Here is a 16,935-nt window from a genome sequence, read left to right on the forward strand (position 1 = left end):
ATACTCTTCTGAACCAGAGACTGTAATTCCTTTTTTTCCCTCCTAGTGGTACATGAAAAGAGAAGGAAAGCACAATGGTGATGAAATTTGTTTGTCAAAGCGGACAGGAGAAGCAAGAACTGCCAAATAAAGGAAAGGACCAAACTGTCATTTATAATGAAACGACCACCTCAAGTTTAACAAGCAAAAACTCAACCTTGTTCCTGCATTTCTAATGTTTCTGGTTTTCCTTTTTTAAATTGTACACATATATTTTACAACCACTGCTATAGGCTGGACTGTCAACTTTACATTTCCAAAAAGCAGACCCAAAGAGCAGAAGTGTTGGATGATGTCCCATTATTTTATTTTAAGCATCTCAGTACAGTTGAAAGAGATTTTCGGGGGTTGTTTGCTTAGTTGTTTTCAAATGAGATGAATCTGCCGTCAGATCTCACATTAGGCTGTGGTGTAAAGAAGGCGAAGTAGCTAAAAAAATAACAAAAAGATAAATGCAATATGTTTGTGTTGGCAAAACCTTGCTTTTTCTAAAAATAAGTTTAACTTTTAAAGTGGAAGATTGCAAAACAAAACAAAAACACTGTGTCTATTATAGTCCAACATATTTTATTAATGGAGCACTGGTGGCGCAGTGATTAAATGCCTGTACTGCAGCCATTGACTCAAAACCACAAGGTTGCGAGTTCAAGACCAGCAAAAGGGCCCAAGCTCGACTCAGGCTTGCATCCTTCCGAGGTGAGTACCCAGACTGTTGGGGGCAAATTAGCTTACTTGCTAATTAGCTTACTTGCTGTCCACCGTTATGATCTTTGGAATAGCGGTATATAAATAAAACAAATTATTATTATTATTAAAGCGATGTATGTAGAGTCTGTATACATGAGATCTATACAACATTGACTCTAGTACCTCCAGGGAATGGGGTGTTTTAACTCTGTCCTACCTTCAGCCATTTCCAACCTGTATCCCTTTATCAATCCAAAACGGCTCACTCACACCATAAACCAAGAAGCTATTCCTGCTAGCCATATTTGCTAAATAACTCTTCTGGGTTCAAAAGGGAAACCCTCAGAATACCATGTGGTGGGGACGAACGTCAAGGAGCATTCATGCTCCCATGCCTTGCTTGTAAACTTCCCAGAGGCATTTCATTGACTAGTATCAGAACAAGGCCACATTTAAGCGACCAAAGAGAAACATACAGTAATTCATACAATTACTAATTAGTGTGTATTTTTATATTTAAAAAAGTAACAATTCAACAGCAACAAGCTTTCCCCCTTCCCCAAACTGAATTGGGACCATGGTGTAAATGGAGAAGGCTATAAGAGCGCCCTGCCATAGATCTAGTCTGGATCTGGAGAAGGGGCCCCCCAGTTACTCTTTAGTTTTAAAAATATTCATGCAGTTATTAATTGTATTAACATTCACATATTTCATGTCAGCCCTAAATACAGTAAAGGGATGAGGAGGGGTTGGATTCAAAAATCCAAATAAATTAATTTACAACAAAACATTCCATTCCTACCAAACTCTCTCAAAGGTTACTGATCCATTAGCTCTCACTCAGTTTATTCCCATTCGATTAATTTACACCACTTTATTCAAAATTAGAACAAGTTTTAACAAAAATTTCACCTGCAGATCACACAAATCAGTTTCCCTTCAATTAATTTACATTCTAGTCCTCTTTCCTCTCCCCAAATCAAGAACAATCAACAATTATCTCTCACCCGCTGCACAAGCAACACAACTTAAATCCTTCTACCTGCCTCAGATTAAAGAAGCTGGACTCCAACCAAAGCAATGGTATTCCAGGTACTCAAGAAATTCTTGATACACCTCCTTAAAGATTAGCCAGGAGTAAATTCTCCAAACCAAATTTATGTCCTGTATCCCATTCCTGTACCCTCATTCACAAACACTGAAGCTTTAATTATTTAATGCCAGTCTTAGAAGAAAAACATGGTGGGGAATAATGAGGGAGATAAAGGTCAGTTTATTTAACTTGTACCAAAAGCAGATTACAGTCGGACCTTTGTATCTGCAGGGGATCCTTTCCAGAACCTGTGTGGATACACACACAAAAAAAGTGGGACCTCAAGTCCTGTTATCTCTAATGGTGGCGTGGCCACATGCAGACACTGACATTGGGGACAACAGGGCTTGCTGTCCACGGATGCATAAATCTGCAGATGGCAAGATCGTGGCTACAAAGGTCCCAATGTACTTTCCAAAAGCAAATAATTATTTGTATGGTATCCAACTGAAAAACAGTATACTGGGGTAGGAATTATGGAGCTCTCCAGATGTTCTTGAACTGCAGCTCCCAGCAGCTGCAGCCAGCATAGACTATGGTGAAGAAGTATGGGAGCTGCAGTCCAACTACATGTGGAAACCTGTATTATTCTCACCAATATGCTATATAGTAAATAGCTGTTAGGGAAAGCAAAAATTCCAGCTGCCAATGAGCGTTTTGATAAAACGTGTAATATGGAAAATATTTTCTGGAGGAAAATAAATTACTCCAGAATAAATTCTATTCTGCGAATAAAAAAAAAAAGAACCTGAATCAATTTTTCTAAAAATTCTACTGAATTTTGCAATGACCAACTATTATATTTTGATGTATACTACGAGTATGCCATCCAGCATGTAATCAGTTCAGCATGTTACATTGTGAATTTATGTAATACATTTGATTAGATGTGGGAGCACAGTAAAATTGTTTTTAAAAATTCAACAGTAATTTTGTGTTTATATATATATATATATATATATATATATATGGCCTCAAAATGGTGGTTCAATAATCTGTTAAAAGATTCACAGCAGTTTATGAATACTTACATACAGAACTGCTTGTTTCATTGAGTTGAGTTTGCACCTGCAAGTTGATTTCTAGTCTATCCATTTTTATAGAAGTCTTGGTGACTGAGGTGTCTTGCCATGACCTTTGTTGAAAGCTAAATATGTCTATTTTCTTTTATTTTTCTTTCTGTGTATTGTACAACTTTTATCATGTTTCCCCTTTATGTCAACAAGCTGGAAGAAATAAACAACCAAGGCGCGTTACAGACCACCCAAACCGCGTGGTTCCTGGGAGCAGCAACAAAGAAGAACCAAAATGGTGCTTCTTCCTGGGCCCCGGAAGAGGCGCAGCAAGGCACAAAGCGCGCACTCGCGGCGCCATTTCCAGTGCGCGACGTCCAGATGCTGCGCGTCCGCAATGTCAAAATGGCGGCGCCCATCTGTATGCGGCGGCGCCATTTTGAAGTAGTCGTTACACGCGAGGGGCAAGGCACGTCAGGAAGCGCCGCCCCTTGCGCGTAACGACAGCGCCCCATAGGGCCCGTCTGGAACGCACCCAAGATATAGCAAATGCTACTGAATGGCTGTTACATGCCTGCTGTGCCATAAATTCTGTGTCCTCACCATCACCAGCAAGATGTTCCTCCTGAACCTCCCAGGCTGTTCTCACCTCAAGTTAGTGCCCTGGCAGGGGGAAGTTGCTGGCCTAACTGAGCGATGTCACCAAATCTTCATTTCTTAAGACGTCAAAGAGAGAGACCTTTCCTAATGGCACTGACCCAACTCTTCCACATCACCACTCAGCGGGAGCAAACAGGAGGGAATTAAAGATGGAACTTGATTGCAATATACTATCTATCTACCTATCGTTCTGTCGATCAATCAATCTAGATATTTCAGTCAATGACTAATAGGGGGAAAGGAACAAAACAAAATAGATAAAACACAATGCAATGCATTAGAATACAATATCAAATATTGAATTAAAAACACTGTTAAATATTTATATTGCATTGATTAAAAACAACTACATAGTGGTAATACTTTTAATACTAAGGCAGCATGCTATGCTGATAAACTAGTTCTGCCACACAAAAATTGTAATCTCAGGAAACTGAATACGTAAAAGGTAATCAATGTGAAACACATCAGATCTCCCTGGTATACTTTGTAAAACTGGAAAAATAAAGTGGCATCAAAGGTCATCATAAAAAGAACAATAAAACATGTCCACAGTATCTGCTATCTCTGCCTCACCAATCCCTAATCAACTGAGAAGTGCCCAGACATAACATCTGCTTGTTTTTCCTCCAGGAAATTTTCTTCCTCCATCCAACTTGATAGTTTCTCTAGGAGATGACTTCTGAGTTGGATGGCAAACTCAAGCCGGCTCCTGCAGCTAGGTCACTGCAGAAGGGGAAACCTTATGCAGTGTCTGCCAGCCAAACTGAGTATGGAGTAGCAAAAACGTTCTCTTTAGATCTACGGAAGACTGGGGAATAATTCATGGGGCTCTGCAATCCGAGCACCAAACTGTGATTTTCACACAACTGTTACTTTTTCAGTGACTGTGATTCATTCTCTTCGTGAGCACCAAACTGTGATTTTTGGTGATTGTGATTTATTCTGTTCTTTTACCCGCTATAACTTATTTTAACCGTTTATAGCCATATTGAATGTAGGCGTTAGGATCACAGGAATCACTGAAATCACGGACATCACAGAAAGACCTGAAAGACAAGACAAGCAGTGCTGCGCTGCGGACAATTCTGCAACCAGTGATTGGGCAATATGTATTTTCTCCAATATGCAATATAAATATGCAATATGTATTTTCTGATTATTATAAATAAAAATAAAAAAGCTAAAAACACATAAATTTGAATACATGCTTCTTGGTCATGCTCAAAGTGGAGGACAAGGAAAAATGTAGAACATGATTAAATAATAGCTAAAAACAATATAAATGTAAATTCCTGCATCTTGGAGGGCATGCAAAGAAAAATGGAGGACATGATAAAAATAAAAGCTAAAATAATATAAATAAAAATCCATGCTTCCTGGTCCTGCTCAAAGTGGTGGCATGCAAGGAAAAATGAGGTCATGACTAAATAATAACTAAAACAATATAAATGTAAATAGCTGCTTCTTGGTTCTGCTCAAAAAGGAGAACATGCAAGGAAAAAGGAGGACATGACTAAATAATAGCTAAACATACTTACTAGAAATATAACTGCATGCTTCTTGGTCCTGCTCAAAATGGAAGGCATGCAAGGAAAAATGTAAGACATGACTAAATAATAACTAAAACAATATAAATGTAAAACCCTGCTTCTTGGCCATGTTCAAAATGGAGGACATGATAAAAATAAAAGCAAAAAGCAAATGCACGCTTCTTGGTCCTGCTTAAAATGGAGGACATGCATGGAAAAATGCAGGGCATGCCCAAAACAAGAGCTAAAACGCAACACTGAAAACATCAAATGCTGCTGCTGGGTCAGGCTCAAAATGGAGGGCCTTTTGGAACCCTGGCTGGGCAGAAGGCTGCAATGGAGGGGGGCTCCTGGTAAAGAATCACAGAACTGTTACTTTTTCACAGATCACTGTGGTCTGCCCCTGGTGATTTAATAGCCACTTTCTTGGCAAGTGATCACGGATGGGGTGTAGGAGACTAAGGTTGTGAAACCACCTTGCCGCATAAGAAGCCTGTCAGAAGAGCAGTACAAGATCTACATAAACAATTTTCTTAATCAAGTGAAAGAAAAGAATGGGGCTATATTTAAGGGAAGCTTTCTGAAGCCAATGGTGAAATCAATACTTCTAATGAATTCACTTCTTCAAACAACTGAAAGATCATGATCAGGGTCGACAGGCATTAGCAGTCCAGCAACTTCTTCAAAGGCCATACACTCCCACTCCTTGCCCCTAACCTTGAGCATTCATTCATTTTATCATCTCTTTTATATAACCCTTCTGCATATTGCATCCAACATCTTTTTATTCTTCTTTGTTCTTGAATTATGTTATTTTTATTGTCATAGACCTGTTTAAATATTTGAAAGGATATTATATTGAGGATGGAACAAGCTTGTTTTCTGCTGCTCCAGAGACTAAGACATGGAGCAATGGATGCAAACCACAGGAAAAGAGATTCCACCTCAACATTTGGAAGAACCTCCTGAAGTAAGAGCTGTTAGACAGTGGAACACACTCCAAGGGAAGTTGCCTCCATTGAACATATATACACACAAGTAACATAGAAGGCATTTTGTACACTTTTAAAAAAATACCAGTCAGTACAAGTACAGTAAGTGTTACTTTCAGTGTTAGTCATTTTATAAACAAAAGAAGGTGGAGTCATATGAAAAAGAAGTCAAACACTCTCCTGCCTTGCACTTGATAAGGAGTTGGCAAAAGTTTACCAACTTATTTTGCAGCTGAGCTTTACCGCTTGCCACTAATACAAGAACCAGAACAAAAATCCAGTTGGGACTCATAACTGCATTTAGGAATAAATTTAGATTGATAACTGTTTTGTCCCAAGAGCAATACTATGGACTTTGGGTGTAGTAAGGCCTCTGGCTCTCGGGATCACAGCCAGAACTAAAGACTTGTCCACAAATTTCTTAAGTTTCTAAAAGCTTTACTGGTTATAACACAAAAACATGAAACTGATCTCCTTTTTCTCAATAGTCCTTCCTAAATACCTTGCTCTCTTTTTGGTGGATTCTATCTTTCTTCTTCTGAGGACTATCTTTCTTCTTTTGTGGACTTATCTTTTTGTCAAAGGAAAATACTCTCTCCAGGTCTGACTTGGCTGAAATCTTACTACACACTGAAACTAACTAGAGGGAGACAGCATAAGACCCTGGGATTTCCCACAATCCTTGCCTTGTAGATCTCTATTTTCCCTTCTAAACTAATACATAAAAAAGCTAATATAATCTCAACTAAATATATGTCTCAAGAGCATCAAAGATGCTCTGGAGGCATGACAGTAACAACAACCTTGAACGCAGCCTGCATAAAGCTCATCACAGTAATCTGACCTCAAAGATAGCATTGCATTGATACCTGGCATACCATCTGCAGCTGATAAATACAACTGAGATTGACATTGCAGATACTCACTGTGGCAAGGAAAGGATTTTTAAGCCTTGACAAAATGCATTTCTTGTCTTACATTACATGTATTGTCAAGGAATGCTGTCAGCCTCTGAATTTTAATTTATTCAGTAAAATTTTATAAAATTGTATTTCTTGGTGTTATTAACTGCCCTGGAGTCTACCCCAACTCATAGCGACCCTGTGGATGAGACATCTCCAAGGCCCCTTGACCTCCACTGCCCTTTTTAGGTCCTGCAAATTAATGTCTGCAACCTCCCTAATTGAATCTATCCATCTGATGTGTGGGCTTCCTCTCTTTATAGTGCCTTCTATTTTTCCTAGCATTATTGTCTTTTCTAATGAATCGTACCACATCTCATGATGTGACCAAAGTATGACAGCCTCAGTTTGATCATCTTGGCTTCCAGGTAGAAATCAGATTTGATCTGTTCAAGGACCCATTTGTCTTTTAGCTCTCCTTAATCTCTTCACCAGCACCACATCTCAAATGAGTTAATTGTTCATTTCATCCGCTTTCTTCACTGTACAGCTCTTGCATCCATACATGGTGATGGAGGATACAATGACTTGGACTATTTTAATTTTAATGCTAAATTTTATACAGTGGGTCCTCTCCTTACACCGGGATCCATTCCAGATCCCCCTGCATAAGGGGAAATCCACCTATGCTTGAGTCCTATAGGAAATAATGGGGCGCGTGCATGTGGCAGCATGGGGCGTGAACACCACTGGCGCACACACCATTGTTTTCCTCCTCACGCGGCTTCCGTATGAGCTGGAAGCCACATAAAATAAGTCCATGCACTGTATCTTTACACTTTTGGAATTTCGTCTAGTTCTTCATAGCTGCCTTTCCCATTCCTAGTCTTCTAATTTTTTGACTGCAGGCCAGAAACAGATGGGCGAAGTACAGCTGCAAGAGACCGCACCAGCACCGTTTGCACCAGGAGCAACCGATGCCTGGTCCCAATCCAGGCTGTCTCCGTGGTCCTGAACTGGGTGGCCAGAAGATGTGGCTTCTATCTGCTCCTTCTTGGCCCAGTTCTTTGCAAATGACATAGCCTTGGCACAGCTTCAGGCCACATTTGGAACATGCGTCATATAAACGGCACGCCTCCAACACAGCCTGAAGCCACATCATTTTGCCCATGTGTTTTGGGCCTGCAGTCACCTTTCTGATCAGTGTTTCATCCAAGGTGCAGGAGCTCTTTAACTGTTTCAATTTCCCCATTGTCTTGATTGAATTTATTTAAATCCTCCATGTTCATTATTTTTGTTTTCTTTATATTCATCAGGAAGCCTACCTTTGCACTTTCTTCTTTAATTTTCATTAGTAATTATTCCAAGTTCGTGAGGTGTTCTGCTAACAGTATCATCTACATATCATAGATTGTTGATATTCCTTCCTCCTATCTTCATTCTTCCTTCTTCTGAATAGCTTTTCATGGTCTATTCAGTCAAATGCTTTGCTATAGTCTATAAAGTACGTGCTGATTATTTTTCTGGAATTCCTTGGGGTGTTCCATTAACCATCATATGTTTGCACTATGGTCACTAGTGCCTCTTTCTTTCCTGAACCCCTCCTGTACCTCTGAATTTCTTTCTCCACGTATGATTGGAGTCAATGTTAAAGAATTCCACCACTAAAAATTTTTAAACTCCTTTGCCATTTTTGCAAGGTCACATCTCCCAGCCTAAAATATGCAGCCCCTAAACCAGGAATAGCATGCATAGCTACTCCCATCATTCATGGACTGCTACTCCCATCATTCTTCAACCATAGTAAGGGCTGATTGGCATTGGCAGTCCATCAGCATCCTCAAAAGCCATACATTCTGATTTTTGCCCAAAGATCTCTTCCAGTGAGCTTGGAGGAAACCACCAGGCTAGCAGCAAGACAGCCACAATGATTGCTCCTCTACTGCTGTGATCATGTTTCCCCTTTGCCTTTATTGCATGTTTAGAAATTGCCTTATTTCATGGAGAAAGAGCCATATGCCTTTAAAATCCTGACCTCCACAATGCCTCTGAGGTCACCATGAATGGCGCTTACTCAACAATACCCTGGAAGCTCCAACTGACCTCCCCTTGGTGGGCATTCTGGTTGGCAGTTGGGCATGTTGGGCAGTTGGGAAGAGAGAGAGAGAGAGAGAGCTCTTTTGGAAATCTTTACCTGTTGGTTTAATCTGGGTTTAGTTTTAAATCTTATAGCTCCTTAGGGTCAGAGCTGATCTCTCTCTCTCTGTGCTTCCTGACCTCTCTGTAGGGCTGACTAGCAGTTCCAACTGAAGAGTCCTCCTGATTGAGAGAGCGGGAAGGGAGGGAGGCTGCTGTCTTCCATCATTTTGTCTTCCTTCCTGCAGGCAAAGGGCTTGGTCCCAAAGGAGGTCTCTGTGAGTAGATTTTGAACTCAAAACGAGTCTCAGTTCGACATTTGTAAGCCTCCCAGGGTTTATAAAAATTATGTGGTCCAGAAACAAGAAAGTGTTGCCAATTTTAGCCTGTTAAGTGTCTAGTCAGTATAGCTATGCATTATATTAAAAGTTCTCTTTCATTATATCGTGGGTGTGTATATTCACAGGGTTACTTAGTTGTTGAAAGTTTGGTGTCTTTCTTTTTTAACTGTGTTCTCTCTTAGAAACAAAGCCTTCTACCAGGTAAGAAATCACCAATAATCATATTTGTATGTTGAGTTTTTTCAATGATAACTAAATACATTTTGGGGAAATAGCACTTGGTCAAATCAACAGAAAGAGAGAGAATTAAACTGGGCCAGGTTATAATTACCTCCAAGCTGTTAAAGAAGGAATGAAACTGGGTTGTGATAATGGTTATAGATTTACTTTTAAATGGTTCCCCCCCCCCCCCCAAATTCTTCTCAGTTAAGTTTCCAATCAACTTAGCTATGCATTATATTGAAATAAAGTTTCTATTACAGTATTTCAAGGGTTACTTAGTTGTTGAAAGTTTGGCTGCATTCTTTTTTGTTGTGTTCCCTCAGACAGGCAAAACCATCTACCAGGTAAGAAATTGCCAATAATCATGTTTGTCTTCATAAATGATAATTAAATGCATTTTGGGGAAACAATACTTGGTCAGATGAACAAAAAGGAAGAGAGTGAAAGAGTTAAACTGGGCCAGATTAGAAATGCCTCCAAGCTAATAAAGAAGGAATGAAATTTGGTTGTTTTGATTGTTTGCTAATAGAAAAGGAATGAATTTTATTTTTAAACAGTTCCCTTAAAATGCTCCCTGGGATTTCATAGTAGGGCTGTGTGGTAGGTTAGTATTTTCCACATCCCTGTTTTCTTTTTCTATATAGGCAAAAATATTTATCAGGTAAGTGATCAAAGCTAACCCTGGTTTTTTTTGCAGATTTTCAGCTTAAAAGGTAAGTCATTTCCCCCTGATTTTCTCCTCCTCCCCCTGGGTCCCTTCTTCCCCCCGATTTCCCTCTACTGCCCCTAGGTCCCTCTTTTTCCATCCGATTTCCCCATCCTCCCCCTGGGCCCCTCCTTTCCCGCCTGATATCCCCCTCTTCCCCCTGGGTTCCTCCTTTACCCCCTCATCTCCCCCTCATCTCCCTGGGCCACGCCTTTCAACCCCAATCCTCCCGCCTCCTCCTGGGTCCTTACTTCCCCCTGATCCCACCTCCTCCCCTGAGTCTGTCCTTGCAACCTCCCCCTTGTCCCCCTTCTCACCCTGGGTCACTCCTTTCCCCCATTCAAACTCCCCCTACTTGCTGTGGGTCTCTCCTTCCCCTCTCAAACTCCCCCTTCTTCCCTGGGTCACTCCTTTCCCCCCTCGAACTTCCCCTCCTCCCCCTTCTCCCCCTGGGTCACTCCTTCCCACTCAAACCCCCCCTCCTTAACCTGGGTCTCTTCTTTCCCCCCTCCTTAACCTGGGTCTCTTCCCCTCCTCTCCCTGGGTCCTTCTTTCTCCCCTTGATCTCTCCCTCCTTGCCCTGGGTCTCTACTTTTCTCCTGATCTCCCCATCCTCACACTGGGTCTCCCCCCCCCCCCGCTGGAACTTCCCTTCCTCCCCCTGGGACCCTCCTCCTTCCATCGGGGGAAATCAGGGGAAGGAGGGACCCATGGGGAGGAGGGGGAGATTATTTCCCCCTCCTCCCCCTGGGCCCCTCCTTTCCCACCTGATATCCCGCTCTTCCCCCTGGTATCCTCCTTTACCCCCTGATCTCCCCCTCATCTCCCTGGGCCCCACCTTTCAACCCCAATCCCCCCGCCACCACCTGGGTCCCTTCTTCCCCCTGATCCAACCTCCTCCCTAAGTCCACCCTCTCGACCTCCCCCTCGTCCCCCTTCTCATCCTGGGTCACCCCCCTGAACTCCCCCTACTCGCTGTGGGTCTCTCCTTCCCCCCTCAAACTCCCCCTTCTTCCCCTGGGTCCCTCCTCCCCCCCTCAAACTTCTCCTCCCCCAGGTTCCCCCTTTGCCCGCCTCAAACTTCCTCTCCTTCCTTGGGTCCCTCCTTCTCCCCTCGATCTCCCCCTCCTCCCCCTGGGTCTCTCCTTTTCCCCTGATCTGGCTCTCTTCCCCCTTCTCCCCCTGGGTCACTCTTTTCCCCCCTCGAACTCCCCTTCCTCCCCCTTCTCCCCCTGGGTCGCTCCTTCCCCCCTCAAACTCCCCCTCCTTAACCTGGGTCTCTTCTTTCCCCCCCCCTCCTTAACCTGGGTCTCTTCCCCTCCTCCCCCTGGGTCCTTCCTTCTCCCCTCAATCTCTCCCTCCTTGCCCTGGGTCTCTACTTTTCCCCTGATCTCCCCATCCTCACACTGGGTCCCTCCTCCCCTGGGTCTCTACTTTCCCCCTCAAACTCCCCCTCCTCCCCCTTGGTCTCTCCTCCCCCGCTCAAACTTCCCTTCCTCCCCCTGGGACCCTCCTCCTTCCATCAATCTCCCCCTCCTCCCCCTGGGTCTCTCCTTTCCTGCAATCTCCCCCTCCTCGCCCTGGGTCCCTTCTTTCCCATCCGATAACCCCCTCCTCCCCCTGGGCCCCTCCTTTCCCCCCTGATATCCCCCTCTTCCCCCTGGGTCTCTCCTCCCCCCGTGAAACTCCCCCTCCTCCCCCTGGGTTCCTCCTTCCCCGCTCAAACTTTCATTCCTCCCCCTGGGTTCCTCCTCCTCCCCTCAATCTCCCCCTCCTCCCCCTGGGTCTCTCCTTCCCCCCTGAGCTCCTAATCCTCCCCATGGGTCCCTTCTACCCCCGATCTTTCTCTCCTGCCACTGCGTGACCCTCCATTCCCTCCTGTTCGGGGTGATCCTCCTTTCCACTGATCTCCCTCTGCTACCCCTAGGTGACCCTCCTTTACCTCTGATCTCCCCCCTCCTCCTCCGGGGTGCTGCTCCTTTCCCCCTCGATCTCCCCTTCCTCCCCCGGGGTGTCCCTCCTTTCCTCCCGATCTCACCCACCTCCCCTGGAGTGTCCCTCCTTTTCCCCCGACCTCCCCCTCCTCATCCAGGGTGTCCCTCCTATCCCCCATTCTGCCCCTCCTTCCCCAGAGTGTCCCTCCCTTCCCCCCATTCTCCCTCTCCTCCCCTGTGGTGCCCCTCCTTTCCCCCAGATCTCCCCCTTCTCCCGTAATTGTCCCTCCTTTCCCCCCGATAGCTCCCTCCACCCCCGGGCTGTCCCTCCTTTCCCCTCTTTCTCCTCCTCCTTCCCCGAGGTGTCCCTCATTTCCTCCCAATGTCCCCCTCCTCCCTGCAGTGTCCCTCCTAACCCCCCGATCTGTCTCCTCCCCGGGGTATCCCTCCTTTCCCCCAATCTCCACTTCCTCCCTGGGGGTATGCCTCCTTTTCCCTCAATTTCCCCTCATTCTCCCCTGGGTGGGCCTCCTTTTCCCCCGTTCTCTCCCTCCTCCCCGCGGTGTGCCTGCTTTCCCCCTGTTCTCCACCTCCTCCCTGGGGTGCCCCTCCTTTCCCACAGATCTCCCCTTCGCCCCTAGGGTGTCCCTCCTTGCCCCAGACCTCCCCTCATCCCCCAGGTGTCCCTCCTTTCCCCCAAACTTCCCCTCCTTCCCCTGGGTGTCCCTCCTTCTCCCCGTTCTGCCCTTCCCCCCGAGGTGTCCCTCCTTTCCCACAGATCTCCCCTCCTGCCCCAGGATGTCCCTCCTTTCCCCCCATTCTCCCCCTCCTTCCCTGGGTGTCCCTCCTTTCCCCCATTCTCCCCCTCCTCCCGGGGGTGTCCCTCCTTTCCCCCTGTTCTCCCCCTCCTTCCCTGGAGTGTCCCTCCTTTCCCCCAGATCTCCCCAGATGTAACCCTCCTCATCCTGGGTGTCTCTCCCCCTGATGGATGCCTCCTCCCCCGGGATGTCCCTCTTTTCCCCCAATTCTCCATCTGCTTCCCCAGGGTTTCATCCCTTTCCCCCCGACATTCCTGCTATTCCCTGGGGTGTCCCTCCTTTCCCCCCCCATCTCCCTCTCTTCTCCCGGGATGTCCCTCGAACCCCCCATTCTTCCCCTCCTCCCCCAGGTGTCTCTTCTTCCCACCATTCTCCCCTTCTCCCCAAGGGTTTCTCTCCTTTCCCCTTGATCTCCCCTCCTCCCCCTGGTTGTCCCTCCTTTCCCCCCCGACCTCCCCCTCCTCACTCGGGGTGTCCCTCCTTTCTCCCCATTCTGCCCCTCCTTCCCCAGAGTGTCCCTCCTTTTCCCCCATTCTCTCCCTCCTCCCCTGGCGTGTCCCTCCTTTCCCCCAGATCTTCCCCTTCTCCCGTAATTGTCCCTCCTTCCCCCCCTGATAGCTCCCTTCACCCCCAGGCTGTACCTCATTTCCCCTCTTTCTCCACCTCCTTCCCCGGGGTGTCCCTCCTTTCCTCCAAATGTCCCCCTCCTCTAATGGGGTATCCCTCCTTTCCCCCAGTCTCCACTTCCTCCCCGGGGGTATGCCTCCTTTTCCTCAATTTCCCCTCCGCCTCTGGGGTGTCCCTTCTTTCCCCCCAACCTTCCCGTCCTAACAGGGGGTCAACCTCCTTTCCCCCCGTTCTCCCCCTCATTCCCCAGGGTATCCGTACTTTTCCCCTGTTCTCCCCCTCCTCCCCCGGGTTGTCCCTCCTTTCCCCCTGATCTCCCCCCCTCCCCTGGAGTGTCCCTCCTTTGCCACCCAATCTCACTCTCCTCCAAGGGGTATCCCTCCTTTCCCCCCATTCTCCCCCTCCTTCCCCGAGCTGTTTCTCCCAGGGAATCCCCCCTTTCACACCTGTCTCTCCCTCCTCCCCTGGGGTGTTGCTCTTTTTCCCCGGATGGCCCCCTCCTCCCCTGATGTGTCCCTCCGTTCCCCTTGTTCTCCCCCTCCTTCCCAGGGCTGTCCCCCCTTTCCCCCCGATCTCCCCCTCCTCCCCCTGGGTGTCCCTCCTACCCCCTCCTTCCCCTTCCTCCCCTGGGGTATCCCGCCTTTCCACCGATCTCCCCCGGAATATCCCTCCTTTCCCCCAGTTCTCCCCCTCCTTCCCTGGAGTGTCCCTCTTTCCCCCGTTCTCCCCCTCCTCGCCCGGCATGTCCCTCCTTTCCCCCCAATCTCTCCTTCCCCATCTGGGATGTCCCTCCTTTCCCCCAGTTCTCCCCTCTTCCCCACGGGTGTTCCTCCTTTCCCCCTGTTCTCCCCCTATTTCCCAGGGCTGTCCCTCCTTTCCCCCCAATCTCTCCCTCCTCCCCCTGGGTGTCCCTCCTTCCCCCTCCTTCCCCTTCCTCCCCTGGGGTATCCCTCCTTTCCCCCGATCTCCCCCGGGATGTCCCTCCTTTCCCCCAGTTCTCCCCTCTTCCCCTGGGGTGTCCCTCCTTTTGCGCCGGTCTCTCCCTCCTCCCCCGGGGTATCCCTCCTCCCCCCCCCCGAACTCACCCTCCTTCTCTGGATGTCCCTCCTTTCCCCCGATCTCCCCCTCCTCCTCCCAGGTGTCCTTCCTTTCCCCCACACTCCTTACACCTTCCCCGGGGTGTCCTTCCTTTCTCCCAATCTCCCCCTCTTCCCCCGGGGTGTCCCTCCTTTTGCGCCGTTCTCTCCCTCATTCCTCGGCGTGTCCCTCCTTTCCCCCTGAACTCACCCTCCTTCCCTGGATGTCCCTCCTTTCCCCCCCCCAATCTCCCCCTCCTCCCCCTGGGTGTCCTTTCTTCCACCTCCTTCCCCTTTCTCCCCTGGGGTATCCCTCCTTTCCCCCAATCAACCCCGGGATGCCCCCTTTTCCCCCAGTTCTTCCCTTCCTTCCCTGGGGTGTCCCTCCTTTGCTCCGTTCTCCCCCTCCTCCCCCAGGGTGTCCCTCCTTTCCCCCTGTTTCCCCCCTCCATCCCCGGTGGGGTCCTTCCTTTCCCCCCAATCTCCCCTTCCTCCCCCGGGGTATCCCTCCTTTCCCCCAGTCTCCCCCAGGATGTCCCTCCTTTCCCCCAGTTCTCCCCTCCTCCCCCGGGGTGTCCCTCCTTGCCCCCCCCCCGATCTCACCCTCCTTCTCTGGATGTCCCTCCTTTCCCCCCGATCTCCACCTCCTTCCCCCAGGGTGTCCCTCCTTTCCCCCGTTCTCCCCCTCCTCCCCCGGGGTGTCCCTCCTTTCCCCCTAATCTCCCCTTCCTCCCCCGGGGTATTTCTACTTTCCCCCAATCTCCCCTGGGTGTCCCTCCTTCCCCCTCCTTCCCCTTCCTCCCCTGGGGTATCCCTCCTTTCCCCTGATCTCCCCCAGATGTCCCTCCTTTCCCCCAGTTCTCCCCCTCCTTCCCTGGGGTGTCCCTCCTTTCCCTCGTTCTCCCCCTCCTCCCCCGGGGTGTCCCTCCTTTCACCCTGTTCCTCCCCTCCATCCCCGGGGGATCCCTCCTTGCTCCCCAATCTCTCCTTCCTCCCCCGGGGTATCTCTACTTTCCCCCAATCTCCCCCGGGATGTCCCTCCTTTCCCCCAGTTCTCCCCTCTTCCCCTGGGGTGTCCCTCCTTTTGTGCCGGTCTCTCCCTCCTCCCCTGGGGTGTCCCTCCTTTCCCCCCCACACTCACCCTCCTTCCCTGGATATCCCTCCTTTCCCCCCAATCTCCCCCTCCTCCCCCTGGGTGTCCCTCCTTCCCCCTCCTTCCCCTTCCTCGCCTGGGGTATCCCTCCTTTCCCCCGATCTCCCCCTCCTCCTCCCAGGTGTCCTTCCTTTCCCCCACACTTCCCCCACCTTCCCCGAGTGTCCTTCCTTTCCCTCAATCTCCCCCTCTTCCCCCAGGGTGTCCCTCCTTTTGTGCCGGTCTCTCCCTCTTCCTCCGGGCTATCCCTCCATTCCCCCCATCTCCCCCTCCTCCCCCTAGGTGTCCCACCTTCCCCCTCCTTCACCTTCCTTCCCCGGGGTATCCCTCCTTTCCCCCGATCTCCCCTGGGATGTCCCTCCTTTCCCCCACTTTTCCCCCCTCCTTCCCTGGTGTGTCACTCCTTTCCCCCGTTCTCCCCCTCCATCCCCGAGGGGGTCCCTCCTTTTCCCCCAATCTCCCCCTACTGCATCTTGGTGTCCCTCCTTCTCCCCTCCTGATGTACACCTCCTCACCCAAGGTGTCCCTCCTTTCCCCCAGATGTCCTCCTCCTCCCCTGGGATGTCCCTCCTTTCCCCTTGTTCTCCACCTGCTTCCCCAGGGTGTTCCTTCTTTCCCCCCATTCTTCCCCTCCTCCAATGGGGTGTCCCTACTTCGCCCCCCAACCTTCCCATCCTCCCCCGGGGTGTCCCTCCTTTTCCCCATACTCCCCCCTCCTTCCCTGGGATGTCGTTCCTTTCCCCCATTCGTCCCCTCCTCCCCCACGGTGTCCCACTTTTCCCCCCACGTCAACGTATGGCACCAGAGTTTCCACCTTCATGACTGTAGTTAGTAGCTTGTGAGCTGGGGAAACACCTGTCGCTTTCTCAATGAGCAAATAGACACTGTAATCTTCTCTCAGATGAGGCTTTTATTTGTAGAAGTTACACTGTGTACAACACTATATACGTCAACACCATCCACTATCCGCATCAGTAACAACCCACTCTGAGGCGCGCACACTG

The 16,935-nt window shown here is 48.6% G+C and overlaps 1 protein-coding gene across 1 annotated transcript in view; it reads left to right on the forward strand.

Annotated features, from left to right (window-relative positions):
* The window catches only part of HEPACAM2 (HEPACAM family member 2), a 52,560-nt gene extending 52,105 nt beyond the window's left edge, over positions 1–455 (forward strand). Inside the window, exon 10 of the mRNA XM_089534018.1 lies at positions 47–455. Coding sequence (XP_089390144.1) covers positions 47–56 — 10 coding nt within the window. The 3' untranslated portion in view covers positions 57–455. The remainder of the gene's footprint in view (positions 1–46) is intronic.
* Positions 456–16,935: the final 16,480 nt, after the last annotated feature.

This window comes from Sceloporus occidentalis, unplaced genomic scaffold (assembly GCF_023333645.1).
Source record: "Sceloporus occidentalis isolate IW3139 unplaced genomic scaffold, rSceOcc1.0.p SCAF_7, whole genome shotgun sequence".
In the NCBI taxonomy this organism is placed as follows: Eukaryota; Metazoa; Chordata; class Lepidosauria; order Squamata; family Phrynosomatidae; genus Sceloporus; species Sceloporus occidentalis.